This window comes from Gavialis gangeticus, unplaced genomic scaffold (genome assembly GCF_001723915.1).
Source record: "Gavialis gangeticus isolate Ggan-Ray unplaced genomic scaffold, GavGan_comp1, whole genome shotgun sequence".
Taxonomy (NCBI): Eukaryota; Metazoa; Chordata; order Crocodylia; family Gavialidae; genus Gavialis; species Gavialis gangeticus.
Window position 1 is genome coordinate 5,584,508 of NW_017728980.1, and position 14,843 is coordinate 5,599,350.

Below are 14,843 nucleotides of genomic sequence, written 5' to 3' on the forward strand. Positions count from 1 at the left end.
AAGGAAATCTGAGGGTTACCCATAAGGCAGCATTGGCATCCCTACAGCTCTCTCTTCTCCCACAAAGGAAAGATTAAATCCTTACATCAGGAACTAACTTTGGGTGCAACACTAAGCGCTTTGGGTATTGTTGACAGGCGAAGACCTAAACCCATTGTTTGCTGACAGAACTTCCAATTATTTCATCTCATCAGCTTCATGGCTGGTTTCTTTGCTCTGATGAGGGATCTACCACTAATTTGCCATCCCACCAACTTTCATAGATTTCTAGAGTTGGAAGGGACCTGGTAGATCATTAGGTCTGACCCCTTGCTTCAGGCAGGAAAGAGCGCTGGGTTGAGGGCCTGAATGCAAGACCCTATGAAGACAGACTTTAATGCACTTGACCTTGTCTACAAGGGTTTCTCCCCCCTTTAGCGTCCTGTAAATTACTTCTGGAATTGCGACAAGATCACGTTCCAGGATGCTGGTGATTGTCACTACTTTATGTACCTGTTCCACAAGTAAGTAACCTAATGACGGAGGGCAGGAGGAACCTGATTTCTTGATCATTCTTATGCTGATGAAGCCAGCACCATTAAGACTGACTCACCTTCTCAGCTGTATCCACATTACTATAAAAGAAAATAGCCAAGCAAGTTGGAAACCCACTGTTCCTCCTACCTACAGGACTCAACTCTGACGAGCTCTGCTTCTTCCAAAACATCTAGTATTAAGATAGGGAGGTGGTGCATATGGTTCTGGTCTCATGTCTTCAGTTACAGAAAGGATCCATCAACACCTTCCTCCACTACTGCTTTTATGCAAGACTGAAATCAAAGAGGAAGCAGAACGAGTCATGCCCCCTGCCTGCTTTCACTCCGATATTACCTGTTTATGATGCCTGCGCTAGTAATAATAATGATAGTACTTTGCGCTTCCCTAGCAACTGTCTATCTGCAGAGCTCAAACTGCTCAAAAACCTTTAATTAAAGTCTCTTGATGGTAGGCCAGCATTACATGTTTTTTCCCTGCAGCTCCAAGTATGACGTTCAGCCTCCAAGGAAAGGTTGTTGTAGGTAAAACACAGGAAAGATGAGACCTAACCTGAGCCCACTCCTAGTTGTGATTTAGCCCTTTGGTTCTCTGTCAAGTTCTGCTGCTGACTCCACTTAACTTCTCTGCACGCAGTATTGTGGTGGTATTGTCCAGCAACCCCTTACCACTATTTCAGTGTACTCCTTATAATAATTATCCTTTTATCAGAACCTTTCCCTACATGCTGGACTCTTAACCAACCCTTTATGTTCAACAAGGAAAAGTACCTGCAGCCTGAAAGAGCCTGTTTTATAGCTGGCTCCAGCCCACTGCTTCCCCTTCCCTTCCAGGTGGCAAACCTTCCTCTTTCCCTGTCAAGGGCCCAGCTTCATAATCAGCTTAACTTGTCCCACCTGTGAGAGGAGCCCGGCACTAAGCTGCCTTTTGAAGGAAAAGGGATTGCATAAGTTAGTAATTTGATGGTTTTTAAATGGATGGGAGCTCTAGAACTGAAAGATGCTCTGGAAGTGGGGGCATGTGTAAAAGAGAAATGGAGGGTTAGTGTGCTTGCTGGTCATCTGTATTTCCCTATCAGCTTTGTCATCTTTTTTTTGGATTCCCAATCCTAAACATTTACTAATAAAAGTCAATCTTTTCTTCTTTGGCATTGACTAGTGGAGAGTTGTGGAGGGTACTACCTGCTTTGCCATGTTTTTCAGGTCTTGTTGTGGAGAAGCATCTCTGTAGGAAAACTGGTACCCTGCACCCCCTCAGCCAAACAGTGCTCCTGGAAGAGAATATTTTCCCAGTGTAGAGGAAAGCTCTGACTCTGTGGCTTGTCCTATACCTGAGTCTCTAAGTTGTGGGATGCCTGCTCTGGGGAGGCCAGCAGGCTAAGCCTTTCTTTCTTTCTGGTTTCTAGCTGGAAGTTTCCCTGGCTTCCCTTGCTTTAATGTATCAGGCTGGATTTCTCTGGAGCTTACTCTTGAGCTTCCCTTGCTTTATTGTACCAGGCTGGATTTCTCTTGAGCTTACTGTCCAAACGTGGTAAACTGAGCAAAAGGGCAGAGAGAAGTGGCTCTCTTGACTTAGTGGTGAAACTCTAGGAGAATGCACATGTTCCCTGGCAAATGGAAGGTGTTGGTAATTGTGAAACCCTGTTGACTCAGACATCTCTGACCTGGAGGATGCTCCCATATAAACATCCGCCCTGAGAGACACCTCCCTGCTCTACTCTTGCCTTTATCTGGGACTTCTATTTAATCTGTTCCAACTACTCCCATCTGGAGTGCAAGCTAGACACTTCTGCTGCAAGAAGGAAGTAGGTGTCCAAATAGTGCAGGTAAAATCCCTCTATTTTTTTTTTCCCTGCAAAAGGGGGCTCTTGAATGATGTGGGTGAACCTGGCTGCCTCATTTTGCTAAGACCTGGGCTCATGAATGATAGGGAAGGGCTCTCTAGGAGGAAGTGGACATGAGGTTCATTGCTGTTGGAGAGCAGTGGACTTGAGTCTTCTCTCCCTGTTTGGGTTAAGCCTCTCCCCATGGTAGACTTTTGAAGGCTTCCCGGGCACTGAAGGACCTTCTTCAGAGAACAGAGGTGAGACAACTTCAGGCCCTGCTCAGTGCCCTACCTTCATAATGGATCCCCTACTGTGCCCTCCAGCCTAGCTGTCTAGATAAATCAGAAAGCAGCCTGATGGCTAAGAAGCAGACGCTTTCTCCTGGGTGATTAGTAGTAAGCAGTCAGCTGAGATCTGTTTTCCATTTTCCCTTGCTTTATTTTTTTATGTCGAGCAATTATCTGGAGGCAAATGGATTTTTCTTAATGTACATGCACCAGTCACCATGGCAGCTCTCAGTAAAAGTGACTAATGCAAGGACTGTGTTTGGTCACCTAAAAACAGAGATTGTTGCTTTTCCCTGGCTGGCTGATGAGACTCTTTCTAAGATGGAGGCAGGAGCTTGTAATGTGAAGTGTGAATGACCACAAGAATAGCACTAGTTGAAGGAACAGCAGTAAAGTCTCTGTATGGGGAGAAAAAGACTTGCATCTCCAGAGACTGTCCCTGTTTTGGGAGGAGGCCAAAGAGATTAACCAGCAGAGGGTCAGGCTGGTGGCACTCAAAATGTTGAGCTGGAGTAGGAGAGAGAGAGCCTAGCCTCAGTTTAGTTTTTAAGAGCAATAAATACTGGCATCGGTAGACACAAAAGCAATGCAGTGCCAGGGCTGTACTAGAGAGCAAGCATCAGGCTATGCCTCCTTGCTGGCTTGGAAAAATCAAAGCACAGCTGAGTTGATGGGAAAGAAGATCTGTAAAAGAGCAGAGATAAGAGCTGAATGGCTGAAAACCAGAACACAGCAGTCAATGAAACGCTCTTAAGGAGATAAGATTATTAGGCCAAAGCACTGCAGCCTGGCAGCAGCAGAGAGAAAGGCATCTCTGGTAATAGCTTCTGACTGTAACCATATTTTCAGTCTACTAAAATAAGAACTAGCTCGCTGCATAGTTAAATCTGAAGACTTTGCAACTGATGGCTTGTTTTTGGATTTCAGAGGGCTTAGAATTTACTTCATCACTTTTCCTATGGATTTCTCAGCTGGTAATGCAGCGGTGGTTATAGTTTCTGTGGGCTGGTAAATAGATGTTGAGTATATTTGGTCTTGTTTGCTCCGTTTTGAATCATTTAGAAAGCAGCACTACAAATGTATGTGACTGGGTTGCTGGTTTGAAGTGTATTTAACCTCCTTTGCCTCAAATGCATTGAAATGATTTGTCAGATTGTGACTTCAGATTCCACAGGAGGTTACTTTACTCGCAAAGCCCAGAAACAGGCCAGCTATACTACAGAACAAACCAAATGTGGCCCCAGAGATGAAGAGATTAAAATATAATTTGTAGTATTCATATTTCTCCCTAAAAGATTATCTTGGTTTATGTCTCTAATCTCACATGGAGCACGTTTAGCCTCTTCCTTCGTTCATAACTATTAACTAGCTCCCTTGCCTTCTGTACACATAGGCTTGACTCTCTTACTGTATCAGTGGTACAGGATTATCTGGAACTTGTATCCCAAGCAAAGGGGGATGGAGGCAACTTTGGGTTAGGAACACTTGCCCTAGAAGATGCCTCAAAGGCAACGAGCTTAAAAGCATTGGGCTGATCATCAAAGGAAGCTCTGTCTTAGAGGTCAGGAGGCTTAGGGATAAAGTGAAAATTGCCTGAAGCTGATCTGAACCAGGCCTTAAAAAATCTCATACCTAAGCCAGAAGCAGAACTTTGTGCAGGAGCTCAACCTACGGCGGGAAGAGACCAGAGACCTGCATCCCGGCGGGCTGAGAGCTGGTGCACGGCATCGCAGGTTCTCTTCACGAATAAACCCACATAGTCAGAGTGGTATCCTGTGACTGGATGATGTTGAACAGAGAAACTCTTTCTATATAAGAAAGGGATGGGGGGGAAGGGGAAGGATGATCTTAATAGCACATACAACTTGAATTACTCTTTGACTCTTTGCGAGGGTCCTCCAAAAAAAATGAAACCGGTTCATTGATTAACAAGTCCACCTATGTGAAGGAGCAATCCAGTTGGAGACACTACCCCCACAGGTTATGACTTTAAAATCTTACCGGGGGACAGTCTTGTCCCTTATGGGGGGCTCAGCCCCCCCCAAGCTCCCTCTTAATTTGCACCCTGAACTTGGGTAATACTTTTCCTCATTCGCATCCTTGTCTTCAGAAGAAAAGAATGCACAAAGGCTTAACAAAGAAACCATAGTAGCCTATTATTTATCTTGGATTACTTTGTCTGGAAAATCCTCTCTTATATGGACTTGAATAAAATCTCTGCAACCCCATTGCATGGGAAATTATTGAGTGGAGATGCAGGTATTTAGATGGATGAAGAATTGACTAAGGGGTGGGGGATGACGGCAATAGATGATGATGAAAAGGGAAACATCAAGCACGAGGGAGTTTACCCGTGAAGCTCCTTGTATTGAAGATGGAGCTGATTGTGTGCATGCATGTCTGTGGATGCTATTGAAGGATTTTTTTTTTTAAATTGATGATCTTGGCATAAAAAGAAAGTACAAGCTATTGGTGTCAATGCAAAGGAGGACTGAAACATCCTACAGGAGGAAATGGATGCTCTTAATAACCAGTGGGTCCTACTGAATTTCATGTCATTACTAATAAAGTACAAGGTCACACATTTAGAGGCTGTTTTGTTCTCTGCTGATAGTAGAAATTATTAGTGGCTCTAAAATGGCTATGAATAAAGGTAGGCTGGGAACTAGAAAAGGGTTTCTAACCACGAGAACAATCGGGCTCTGGAACAGTTTTCCAACAGCAGCAGGGTCGAAAAACCTAACTACGGTTCTGATGAAGCTTGGCCGGGTCCATGCCATTGTCTGTGCATCTTCAGTTTTCTCCCTTCCCTCCCAGTCCATGGTCTAAATATCTGTCTAATTTGAACTGGGAGCTCTTTGAGACAAAGGCATTGTCTTCCTGTTTGTCTGCTGAGCCTTCCTCCCACTCAGGACTATCTATAGAATATCTAGTGCATGAAGTGTTTTAATAATTAGCCTCCAGTGTTGCTCATATCCTCCACATGTGAGATTTCAAATCCCTTCTGGGTGAATAGCTTAATGTTTCCTCTGTTATACCACACCCACCTATTTGAAATCTCATTTGCCAGGTTGGCTGCCTATTCAATCTTTAAGTCCTTTCAGATGCTTTACAGTCCTTGGCCAACTTAATACTTAATCGGGGTTCTTCTGTTACTTCCTGATACACAGCATGTGCCAGGACACCGGTAAATAAATCTACAAGGTCAGCGTCTCGGATGGAATAAATTACCATAGCTCCATTTTAAGTCAGTGGAGCTGTGGTGATTTACACAAGTGAGACCAGAGAATACAATTAATGTCCTCTCCTGCCAGTAATGGAGCTAACCTCTTTCCATGATGAGGTATTCCTATATCATGCCAATGCAGACTTTTATTAGGAGTACTGTTAGAGTGATGTTGTAGCTGTGATGGCCCAGGGATTATGCAAGAGGCAAGGATTTCTTAAGGTGATATCTTTTATTGGACCGACTGCATCGTTGGGACGGTTGGACAAGCTTTTGAATGCTGGACATTCTTCATCGGGAGTGAATTTTAAAGCAAGAGCATAACTTGCTGGATGTAGTTTTGTTCTTGCTTTGGAAACTTGGGCCCTAGAAGTACAAAGGATGATGGTTTTGAACTTTTACAAATGTAAGTAGAAAGGTATAAGATCACTCGTATGAACCAGCTCTGCTTGAATAAAAAGAAGCCAGAACCATTCCTTTCTTTAGGTTTTGGAAAATCCCACCCTGATTGCCAAGGCTTTGTGAAGCCACCCTATTCTGCCATTTCTAGCTTACAGAGCTTCTCCATACCACACTCTACCCTAATTTTGACATGCCTGTTTAGTTACTTCCTAGCGTAGGAGGACTTGGAAAACATGCTCCAGTTGTTGATCCAGGTGCTGATGTAGAGCACACGCCAGGCATTCGGAGGATACAGTCACTGACCTAAAAAAATCACCGTATCAATGGGATGACAATGTGCTATCATTTAAAATACCGTTTGGGGAAAGTATTTTTGCCCTTTTATAAATGGAAGGTATTAAGGTAGGATCTGAAGGAAGGAAGGTTTGTGAGTGACAGAAGAGGAGGTATTTTCCCAGTGTGGTGATGATAAGGAAGAATGCATAAAGGTGAATGGAAGCAGGTAAAAGGGCAGATGGGGAGGTTTCGTGTAGGAAAACAGCTGCTAGGAGGGGATGAAGCCACAGCATACAATTATAATAAGCACTTGAGTACCTACTGTCCTCTTCTGCATCCTTTGTTCTCAAGTCATCAACATCTGAAGCTACCGTGTCTGTTAATTCTTCAAACTGCATTTCCCAGGCTGTGGCCAAAAGTGCTTGTTGTAGCTCAGTCTCTTTAGTGGTGATAGCTCCATAAATGTGCCCGGTATCTTCTTTGTGTGCTCTGTGATCTCTGCACCTAAGGCAGTAGGCAAAGGTTGGCTGGTTCCCTCTGCTGTGCGGGAGCCCCATTTGCTTATCTAGCTTACTCAGCATCCAAGTTTTAGTGAAGTTGTCTGTGTCTATTAAAGAACGAGAATTAATGCTGACTGGCTGGGGTCACACCCTATTAAATTCTCTTCAGAGGAGATAACTGTATTCCTAGAAAGCTTTTTTTTTTTTCTCTCTTTACTGCAGTAATTTTGTTACCTTCCTACTAAAGAAGATGGCAACCAGATTTTTTTCTAAAAGACCTCGCCAAATTGTTCTACCACTTAACATCCCTGTCGGATCTAAGCCAGTTACTGGACAACTCTTCTCCCTCCCCACCCACCCCCAGTAGTGTCATGGGTGATTACAAAGGCAAGGGATATAAAAAACGTGATACTGCCAATAAGTCTGTGCTTTAGGAGTCCACAGGAGCTGCATGTCTTCATGCAACTGATGGCAAGCTCCATATAAAGATACAAAGCTCTCTAGTATGAATCTGCAAAAAGACTTTGACCATTTGTTTTTTGTCTTTTCAGACCCAGTAAGTTGGTTCAACAATGTCCAGCTTCATAGGCGATGCCCTCCGAGGCAGCTGCTTCTTTCTCTTTGGATTCTGGTGGTCCGTGAAATATCCCCTGATGTATCTGAACAGGAAGCTGAACGTGGAGGGTCAGAGGAACCTCTGTTTCCAGCGTTTAGATGTCTTTGAAGGGACAGTCAAAGCTTTCTTTGCTCTCGCAGGTAAGGACTGTTTGTTATTGCTGCTTTCTCCAGTCACCCAATGGCCAAAAACGATTACCAGGATTGTGCCACAACTATTATCTCATTAGAGACTCCTCAGTGGCTTCGCTTTAGCATTTATACAGCAGGCTAAACTTCCTCAAGCAACTGGACATATCCTATGTCTTGCAAGCATGTTCTAGCAGATAAAAACTTAGTGCTGTATTGAGTCAGACCAGTGCATCACAGGAGAGGTCCTGCAGATGCTGCAAAAACCTCCATTTGGTTTCTTCACGTCTCCAATTCTGCTTTCATATCTGTTCCTCCCTATCCTCCTTTAGGAGTAAAGTGTGTGATCTCTTTGTGTTTCTTTCTCTAGGGATCCTGGCTGAACAATTTGTCCGAGATGGTCCCCACTTGTCTCTGTACAGTGCGGAGGATCACAGCTGGGTGAAGCTTGGAAACTGGCAGTACACCACCATGTACTTCTTCTTTGGCCTCTCGGGCATCGTGGAGGTTCTTTCCTACCGACTCAAACTGCCCCTTGGGCTGGATCGTCTCTTGCTGTCTGTGGCTCTCTTTATTGAAGGTGAGTAAAAAAAGGAATGACCGTGGCTAAAGCATAGAGGTCAAAGCTGTTGGAGACCGCGTACTCTGGAAGAACGCAGCTGGACGTCTCGCAAGCAGCTCAAGTGGTTGGGTTACTTGCTGACTGGATGCTAAACAGCACGGGGGGCTTGTTCGAGAGCAGCAGTTGCAGAAGTTGAGCAGCCTGGAGTCCAGGTTTGGTGGATGACCCCAATCCAAAATCTCAAAGCAGAATTCTGTGATGGCCGGACCCAGGCTCTTGAGGGAAAAATCTCAGTGACGCTCTCGATTTAAATATAGCTCAAAGGCTGACCTCCTGGGAAAACCCAGCAAGCTCTGGGAGGCGTTGTGTTTGTTCTAATTGGCCATACAATGTCTTTAAGACGGAAATATCTATTTCCCTTGACTAGCTGCTGGTCGACCCTGCACAGAACAGCAGATATGGTCCGTCCTATTCTGTTAAGCAAAGCCAGGCTCCTTTGTGAATCTTTTATCCCAATAAGACCTCACACCAAACCATCTCGGATGCTCTGTTGGCAGGTTTCCTCTTCTGTTCTCATAACTACGACGTTGCTCTGGATCAGCACCTCCACGCCCTGCTGCTTATTGCTATATTTGGTGGAACCCTCTGTGCCTTGCTGGAAGTGTGCCTGCGGGATCACGCCGTCCTGGAAATCATCCGGACCAGCCTCTTCATCCTCCAAGGAACTTGGTTCTGGCAGGTTAGTTCTTATCCAGCACTTTGAGCTGAGTGATAGCTGGGGTAAGGGCATGGAAAGGAGGAAACTGTCACTGCTTTGGCATGGTGTAGGACCGTTCCCCCAACGCCCTTCCAACCAATGATGACCAACAGGCCCCACGGGGCAAGGTGGTAGGACCCAAAGACAGAGCAGACAATCTCTGCTTCATCCTCCCAGGTTATTTGGCAAGCACACATGGACCGAGCTTGGTCAAAAGGATAGTCTAATTATATGCTGCTCTGCAGCTGCAGTACTCTCCCATGAGAAACAGGCCTGGAAAGATGAATATTATTGGGCCTGTAAAGACATCGCTATCAAGGAATTGAACTGAATTTTTTAGACTGGCCTGAATTTTTAACAACACTTGGTGCCGCAGCTGCTATATGGGATGTGTACAGTATTGATAGCACCAGGCCTTAATCATGAGCCAGACAGCCAAAATCAGATTTATTTATTTTTTTTAAGTGGATCTTCCATTTTTATAAAGCCTTTAAAGATTGCCCTTTTAATGTTTTCCATAACTGTAAAACTTGCTGGCTTTGAGCAGACTGGCTTTCACTTAGTCACCTGACTGCAGGGGCTGTCACCAGCAGCCAGACCCTGACAGCCTTTTTAGGGTATCTGAACAGAGTTAAGTTATAGCCTCGTGTGGAGGCTTCTGGCCTCTGCTGCCAGGACTGGCTTGGTTTAGCTCCGGAGAGTTGTGGCAATAGGGACTCCTAGGGGACCCTTTGGCCTGCCCAGTGGCTAGCTTCAAAAGGAGGGGGTAGGCACCCAGCCTTCCCTATTGCTCACTAACCAGGCGGCTTTCCTGAGATGGGGGAGATCCCATTACGACAAGACAGGCCTAGAACCCAGTCCGCCCGGTCTGAGAACAAGTGTTTGTGCTGCTGGGCTATTGATTATCCCCTCTTCTTCTCTGGCTCTCGTTCAGTACTGAAACCAATGCTGCTGTCACGTTCTGGTGGAGGTTGGTGTCTTCTTTCCAGTTTGGTTCCCAACATGAAGGAAGCATCTCTCTCAAGCTCTGAGGGTGAATAGGCGTTACGATGGCCCTGCCTGTTGGCTACTTGTAGGGGCCTCACTGATGAACAAACAGGCAGCTTGGATCGCTCTTCAGAGGCACTGTGGGAAAATGCAGGTTCCTCACTCTGCACCTCCAGATTATGCCAGGGGTCTGGTTCCTTCCCTGGCACTGTCACGTAGGGCTGCCCCCTCTGACACTACCGCAGTTTTGCTGCCTGCCAAGTAGGAGTTGCCCATTCCTGCTTCTGACATCATGTTGTGATGCCTGATGTATGTTAGGAGCCACATGTGGGATCCATGTTTCCTGTCCTTGAAGTCCAGTAGCTCTGAACTACCTTTATTCTAGAAACCTACCTAATCTCCTTGTGTGGCCAAATGTCACTGGTGCCATGACTTAGAGGCTGGGAGGTGAGAGCAGAAGGAAGACAGTAAGTGGTAGCCTGAACAGGTTTGGAGGGGTAGACCTCACATCCTACTATTAAGAATCCAGAAGGCAGGCATATTACATTCTTGGCACTCTGAGTTACAGCCCAGCATAGGAAATAGAGCCAAGCCAAGGGGAAATACAAGAGCAGCGGTCTGACAGTGAGGCCAGTGCATTTTGCCTGTTGTCAGTGAATGTCTTGCCCCTTTCTCACAGTAGGACTACTGTAGTAAGTGAGGCGGGCAAGCGTGGAGAAAGGTGATAGAAAGCGTGCAAGGTGATAGAAAGCTGAATATCATCTCTCTTATTCCATCAGATTGGATTTGTGCTGCATCCACCATGGGGAGGGCCAGGCTGGGACCAGACCGACCGTGGAGTCTTTGCATTCCTCAACGTGTGCTTCTGCTGGCATTATGCAGCCGCTCTCCTCGTCGTGGCTGCCAACTTTGCTGCTTCTCACTGGTAAGTGACTACGTGTTGGGAGATCAGGATAGGAGCACCATTTCTCTCTGGGGTTGGTTGTTAGCCATGATTTCTCAGTAGCGGATGAGTTATTTAAACTTGGTGATATGCTGAGAAACTTGTCCGTGTTTTTTATGTGCACATAATTCTGATTTGTTGCACACTGATCTCAAGTGTACGATAGAAATGGAATAAATAAGCAACCCTACTACTACTGCGTTGCCAGCCATGAGTGTCATGATTGGACCTCCTAGTCTAATGAAACTTGCCAGTTTGGCATAACTGAATAAATTAAATGTTAATGGAGGGTGGGGACAGAGAAGATGTTGAAGGGATCTGCTCTTGCATAGTAGTGCAAAGTGGTATTTATGTGACAGCTTGGAAATCCTCCCATGTGTATCTGAATCCATGAAAAGTCACTTCTCTGTCTCTCTCTCAAATACAGCTACAACCAAGCATGTCAGTTAAAGCTTGAAGGCATTGATGTTGAACTTGACATTGGGTGCTGTCTACGAAAATGCAACAGACGCTCTGATCCCGTTCTCCTACCAGAGAATGGGTCGGATGAAAAGTGACTACTTGGCTGACTTTTATTTCTCTGCTTTTCTGCTGATGATGCTTGTGTCAAAGTTCTTAAGATGAAGAGATTTTATCTGCCATTTTAAATAAAGTTGTGGCTTTCTATGGGCATCTCAAAAGTAGGAGGACAGCACCCAGTGTACTTTGGTACAACTTCTCTGCTGTCTCCCTTCTAGATCTGAAAAGTGTGGCAGAGGTGTGTCCTATTTTTGCATTTAAAACAAAATGCTCCATCTTGGGTGTTGAAGTTTTTCTTCTTTAAAGACATCCTTATTACATGTGGGCATGAGGCAACTGTGTGCTGGCCAAGCAGGTTCCAAATTGACCCATAAAGCTGCAAGTCCTAGACTGGTGTTTGGTTTTTTGGGGTTTTTTTCCACGAACTAGTCCTGATATAAACTTAAGAAAAGTCCATGCGTTGCACTTGAGGGGGGTTGTCACTCGCTTTGGTTGATTTACAGTGTGTATTTTTTGTATGCAACTTATTATGCTGTAGCTCCCAATAAAATAATTTTAAGAGTATGTAAGCACAGTTCTAGAGCTAATGGATCAAAAAGGGACAAATAATAATCTTTTAACCCAAAACGGTTCTGAAATGGAGGATTGCCCACTAACTTTTATGGGGACTTCCTACTCATTTCCTAACAGAAGACTCATTCATAACGGAAGCAATGGCTCTGCTGGTAAATAGCTAAAATGAGCCCTACAGGCAAAAGTCTACCTTAATCTACCCAGGCCGAGCACATCTGGTTCTTTGTCTCTATGATTCATTACTTTTCCAAATGCAAACAGCAAAAACAGAACAGAACTGCTCTGGGGCCCAGCATCTCCCTTTCTGCTACCAGTCTTAGCCACCAGTCTTCTGGTGGGGGTGGCTCAAGTCAGTTTGCTCCATATGCTTCCTTCCTGCCTTACTTTATTTGGCGTTTTAAAACCATAAGGAGTAGGGTGGTGATTTGGCTGCCGCCAGATCTCTGAATCAGATTCGGTCAAAGTGAATCGGGACAGTGATTCGAATCACCAAATCGAATTGGTGTCCCCCAAATCAGCTGAATCCGAAGAGAATACTGGCCACTTTGCACAGGCCTATTAAGGACATCCTCATGGCTGAATTTCCAGGTTAATATTACCACCCCCCTCTCTGTGGCTTTTAACATGCTCGCCCAGAGTACAGCTGATCTTTCCACAGGATGTAACACTGCTCAAACTCGTTGTTAGCAAGACTTACCCCTAGAGCTGAGAAAAGAGGGGCTCTCCAATAGTAGGTAGGTGCGTACTCTACCCCTTCCAAAGAAGGTTTCTTCCACCCACAGCAACTGGTCAGTGATGAGAAACTTAGGGGTTCCTCAGGAGAAACTTAGGGGAGAAATAATTGGCAAACCTAGTCAATACCTATTGAGCTACTTACAGTTAAAAAAATATCCCACCACCAGCAGTCTAGCTCACCCCGAGCTTCCCCTCTAACCCACCGTTTCCCTAAACTGCCTTCAAAACACCCCTAATCCAAGCGAGACGGAAGCACAAGAGTCTGCCAGTACTTCATGAGTGCCTCACTTCCATTCTCCACTGCCCTGGACTAGAGCCGGCGCAGAAGGTGATGCACATAGGGAAGGGTGGCTCAATTAGCTTGGAGCTGTTGACACTTAGAGTTACTCCAAAGGGAAGAATGGACAACTTCAAATGGTCACGTAACAACTTTGTCTCAAAGCATTAAAAACAAGCCTTCCACTTACTTCCTCTTGGCTAGGAAATGTCATTCTGTCCTTCCAGTGAAGGACTTAGCCTCATAAACAATTGATGTAGCTGTGCCATCGAGCCTGAATGCAATTTATTTGTATCAGAATCTGCCTTTCTTCTCCCCGGCAGGATGGGATGCTAAGGCTGTCACAACTGTACTCTGCCACTAGTTCTTGGAGAGCTTGGGTATCCCCTCAAGTGTTGGTCCAGATGCTTGAAGTGATTGATGAATTAGGTGCAACTTACCTAAGAGCACACATCTCAGTCCACAACCCATGAGGTAGCTAAACCTCTCTGTGGCAATGCAGTTTGCAAAGTCCAAAATGAACTGCAATGGATCAGACCAGATAGAGGGAAGAGGAGAAGGAAAAAAAAGTCGGACAGTTACTCGGGAAAGAATCATACGTACTGGGCCATGGTACGTTTTCTTTTGATAAATCTTTTTCCTACAACGATACCTAAAACAACTATCCTTGCCCCACTGGCATTAAATGTGAGCCTTAATGATCTCAGGGCTTTGTTACACAATAATTTTAGGCAACTCCTGGACCTCTGAACCCCGGGATTGTCCACACATTAACACCTGATGCTAGTTTTAAGCACACTTTAGGTAACTTAAATTTATGCCACTCCCAGGCAGGTTTATCTCTGATCCATGTTATGCAGCTCATGTTCCATTAATATGCAGCCACTCCCCACAGATGAACCTCCCAAGCTGCAGTCCTCTAGCATCCCAAGATGCAGTGTCTCCTCCCCCATCTTCCTGTTCAGCGTGGACAAACTTTCCACCCCCGGACTCTACTGTCCTGGGAGCAGGCCTTGCACCATGCCAGCTCCCCCACCCCTGCCCCTGGGGGTGTGACTTTTCCACCCCCGGAGTGTAACCCCATGCTAACACCCTGCAAGGCACATGCCAGCTAGCCAGGTCACAGAGCACGGATGGGTCCAGGATTGGGGCCTCGGGAGCTGGGGGAGGGAAGTGAGGAAGTGGGCTGCATTGGGTCGCCACAAGCTGGGGCTTCCTTCCTGGGGCAGAGGCAGTAACTGCCCCAAAACTGCTCCCACCTCTCAGCCACCTCAGGAAGCACAACCAGCACCCCCCACACCCCATCCCAATTTATTAAAATACGAGCCCTTCTTTACTTTACTTCCCAAAGTCTTTTTTTTTTTTTTCCACTTCTTTTATTTTATTCTTCAGTGGCTGACTTTCTTCATTTCACCACTCTTCCCCCACCACCATTTCCTATTCCCATCCCACACTCCACCTCCCAGCTGCATGCTCCTGCCCCCCAACCCATCTCTCACAGCCACCCCTACAAAGGAGACAGAAAGAAGCCTGTCCTGGCTTGCCAGCCCTCTAGTGGCAACTCACAGCTGTGCAGATGGGAGACAGTCCAAGAAGGTTTTTAGCTTTAAAGTGCGACTGCTCCAACCTCAAGCTAGCAATAGCATTGACCAACATCTGAGCAGCTCGACGTGCAACAGGGAACAAGGCCTGAAGA

General features: G+C 45.7%; 1 protein-coding gene across 1 annotated transcript; it reads left to right on the forward strand.

Moving 5' to 3' along the window:
- Window positions 1-2,018: 2,018 nt before the first annotated feature.
- LOC109291577 (transmembrane protein 45B-like) lies at window positions 2,019-11,783 on the forward strand. The gene is made up of 6 exons (XM_019508629.1): window positions 2,019-2,359; window positions 7,602-7,806; window positions 8,165-8,374; window positions 8,914-9,095; window positions 10,880-11,025; window positions 11,471-11,783. Exons 2-6 carry the CDS (start codon window positions 7,623-7,625, stop codon window positions 11,598-11,600), a joined length of 852 nt encoding a protein of 283 aa, XP_019364174.1. The 5' UTR covers window positions 2,019-2,359; window positions 7,602-7,622; the 3' UTR covers window positions 11,601-11,783.
- The last annotated feature ends 3,060 nt before the right edge of the window (window positions 11,784-14,843 follow it).

Coding starts and splice junctions, on each gene's coding strand:
- LOC109291577 (XM_019508629.1), top strand. CDS start 7,623: ATGTCCAGCTTCATAGGCGATGCCCTCCGAGGCAGCTGCTTCTTTCTC. Junction 8,375..8,913: donor TGTGGCTCTCTTTATTGAAG/GTGAGTAAAAAA, acceptor CTCTGTTGGCAG/GTTTCCTCTTCTGTTCTCAT. Junction 11,026..11,470: donor AACTTTGCTGCTTCTCACTG/GTAAGTGACTAC, acceptor TCTCAAATACAG/CTACAACCAAGCATGTCAGT.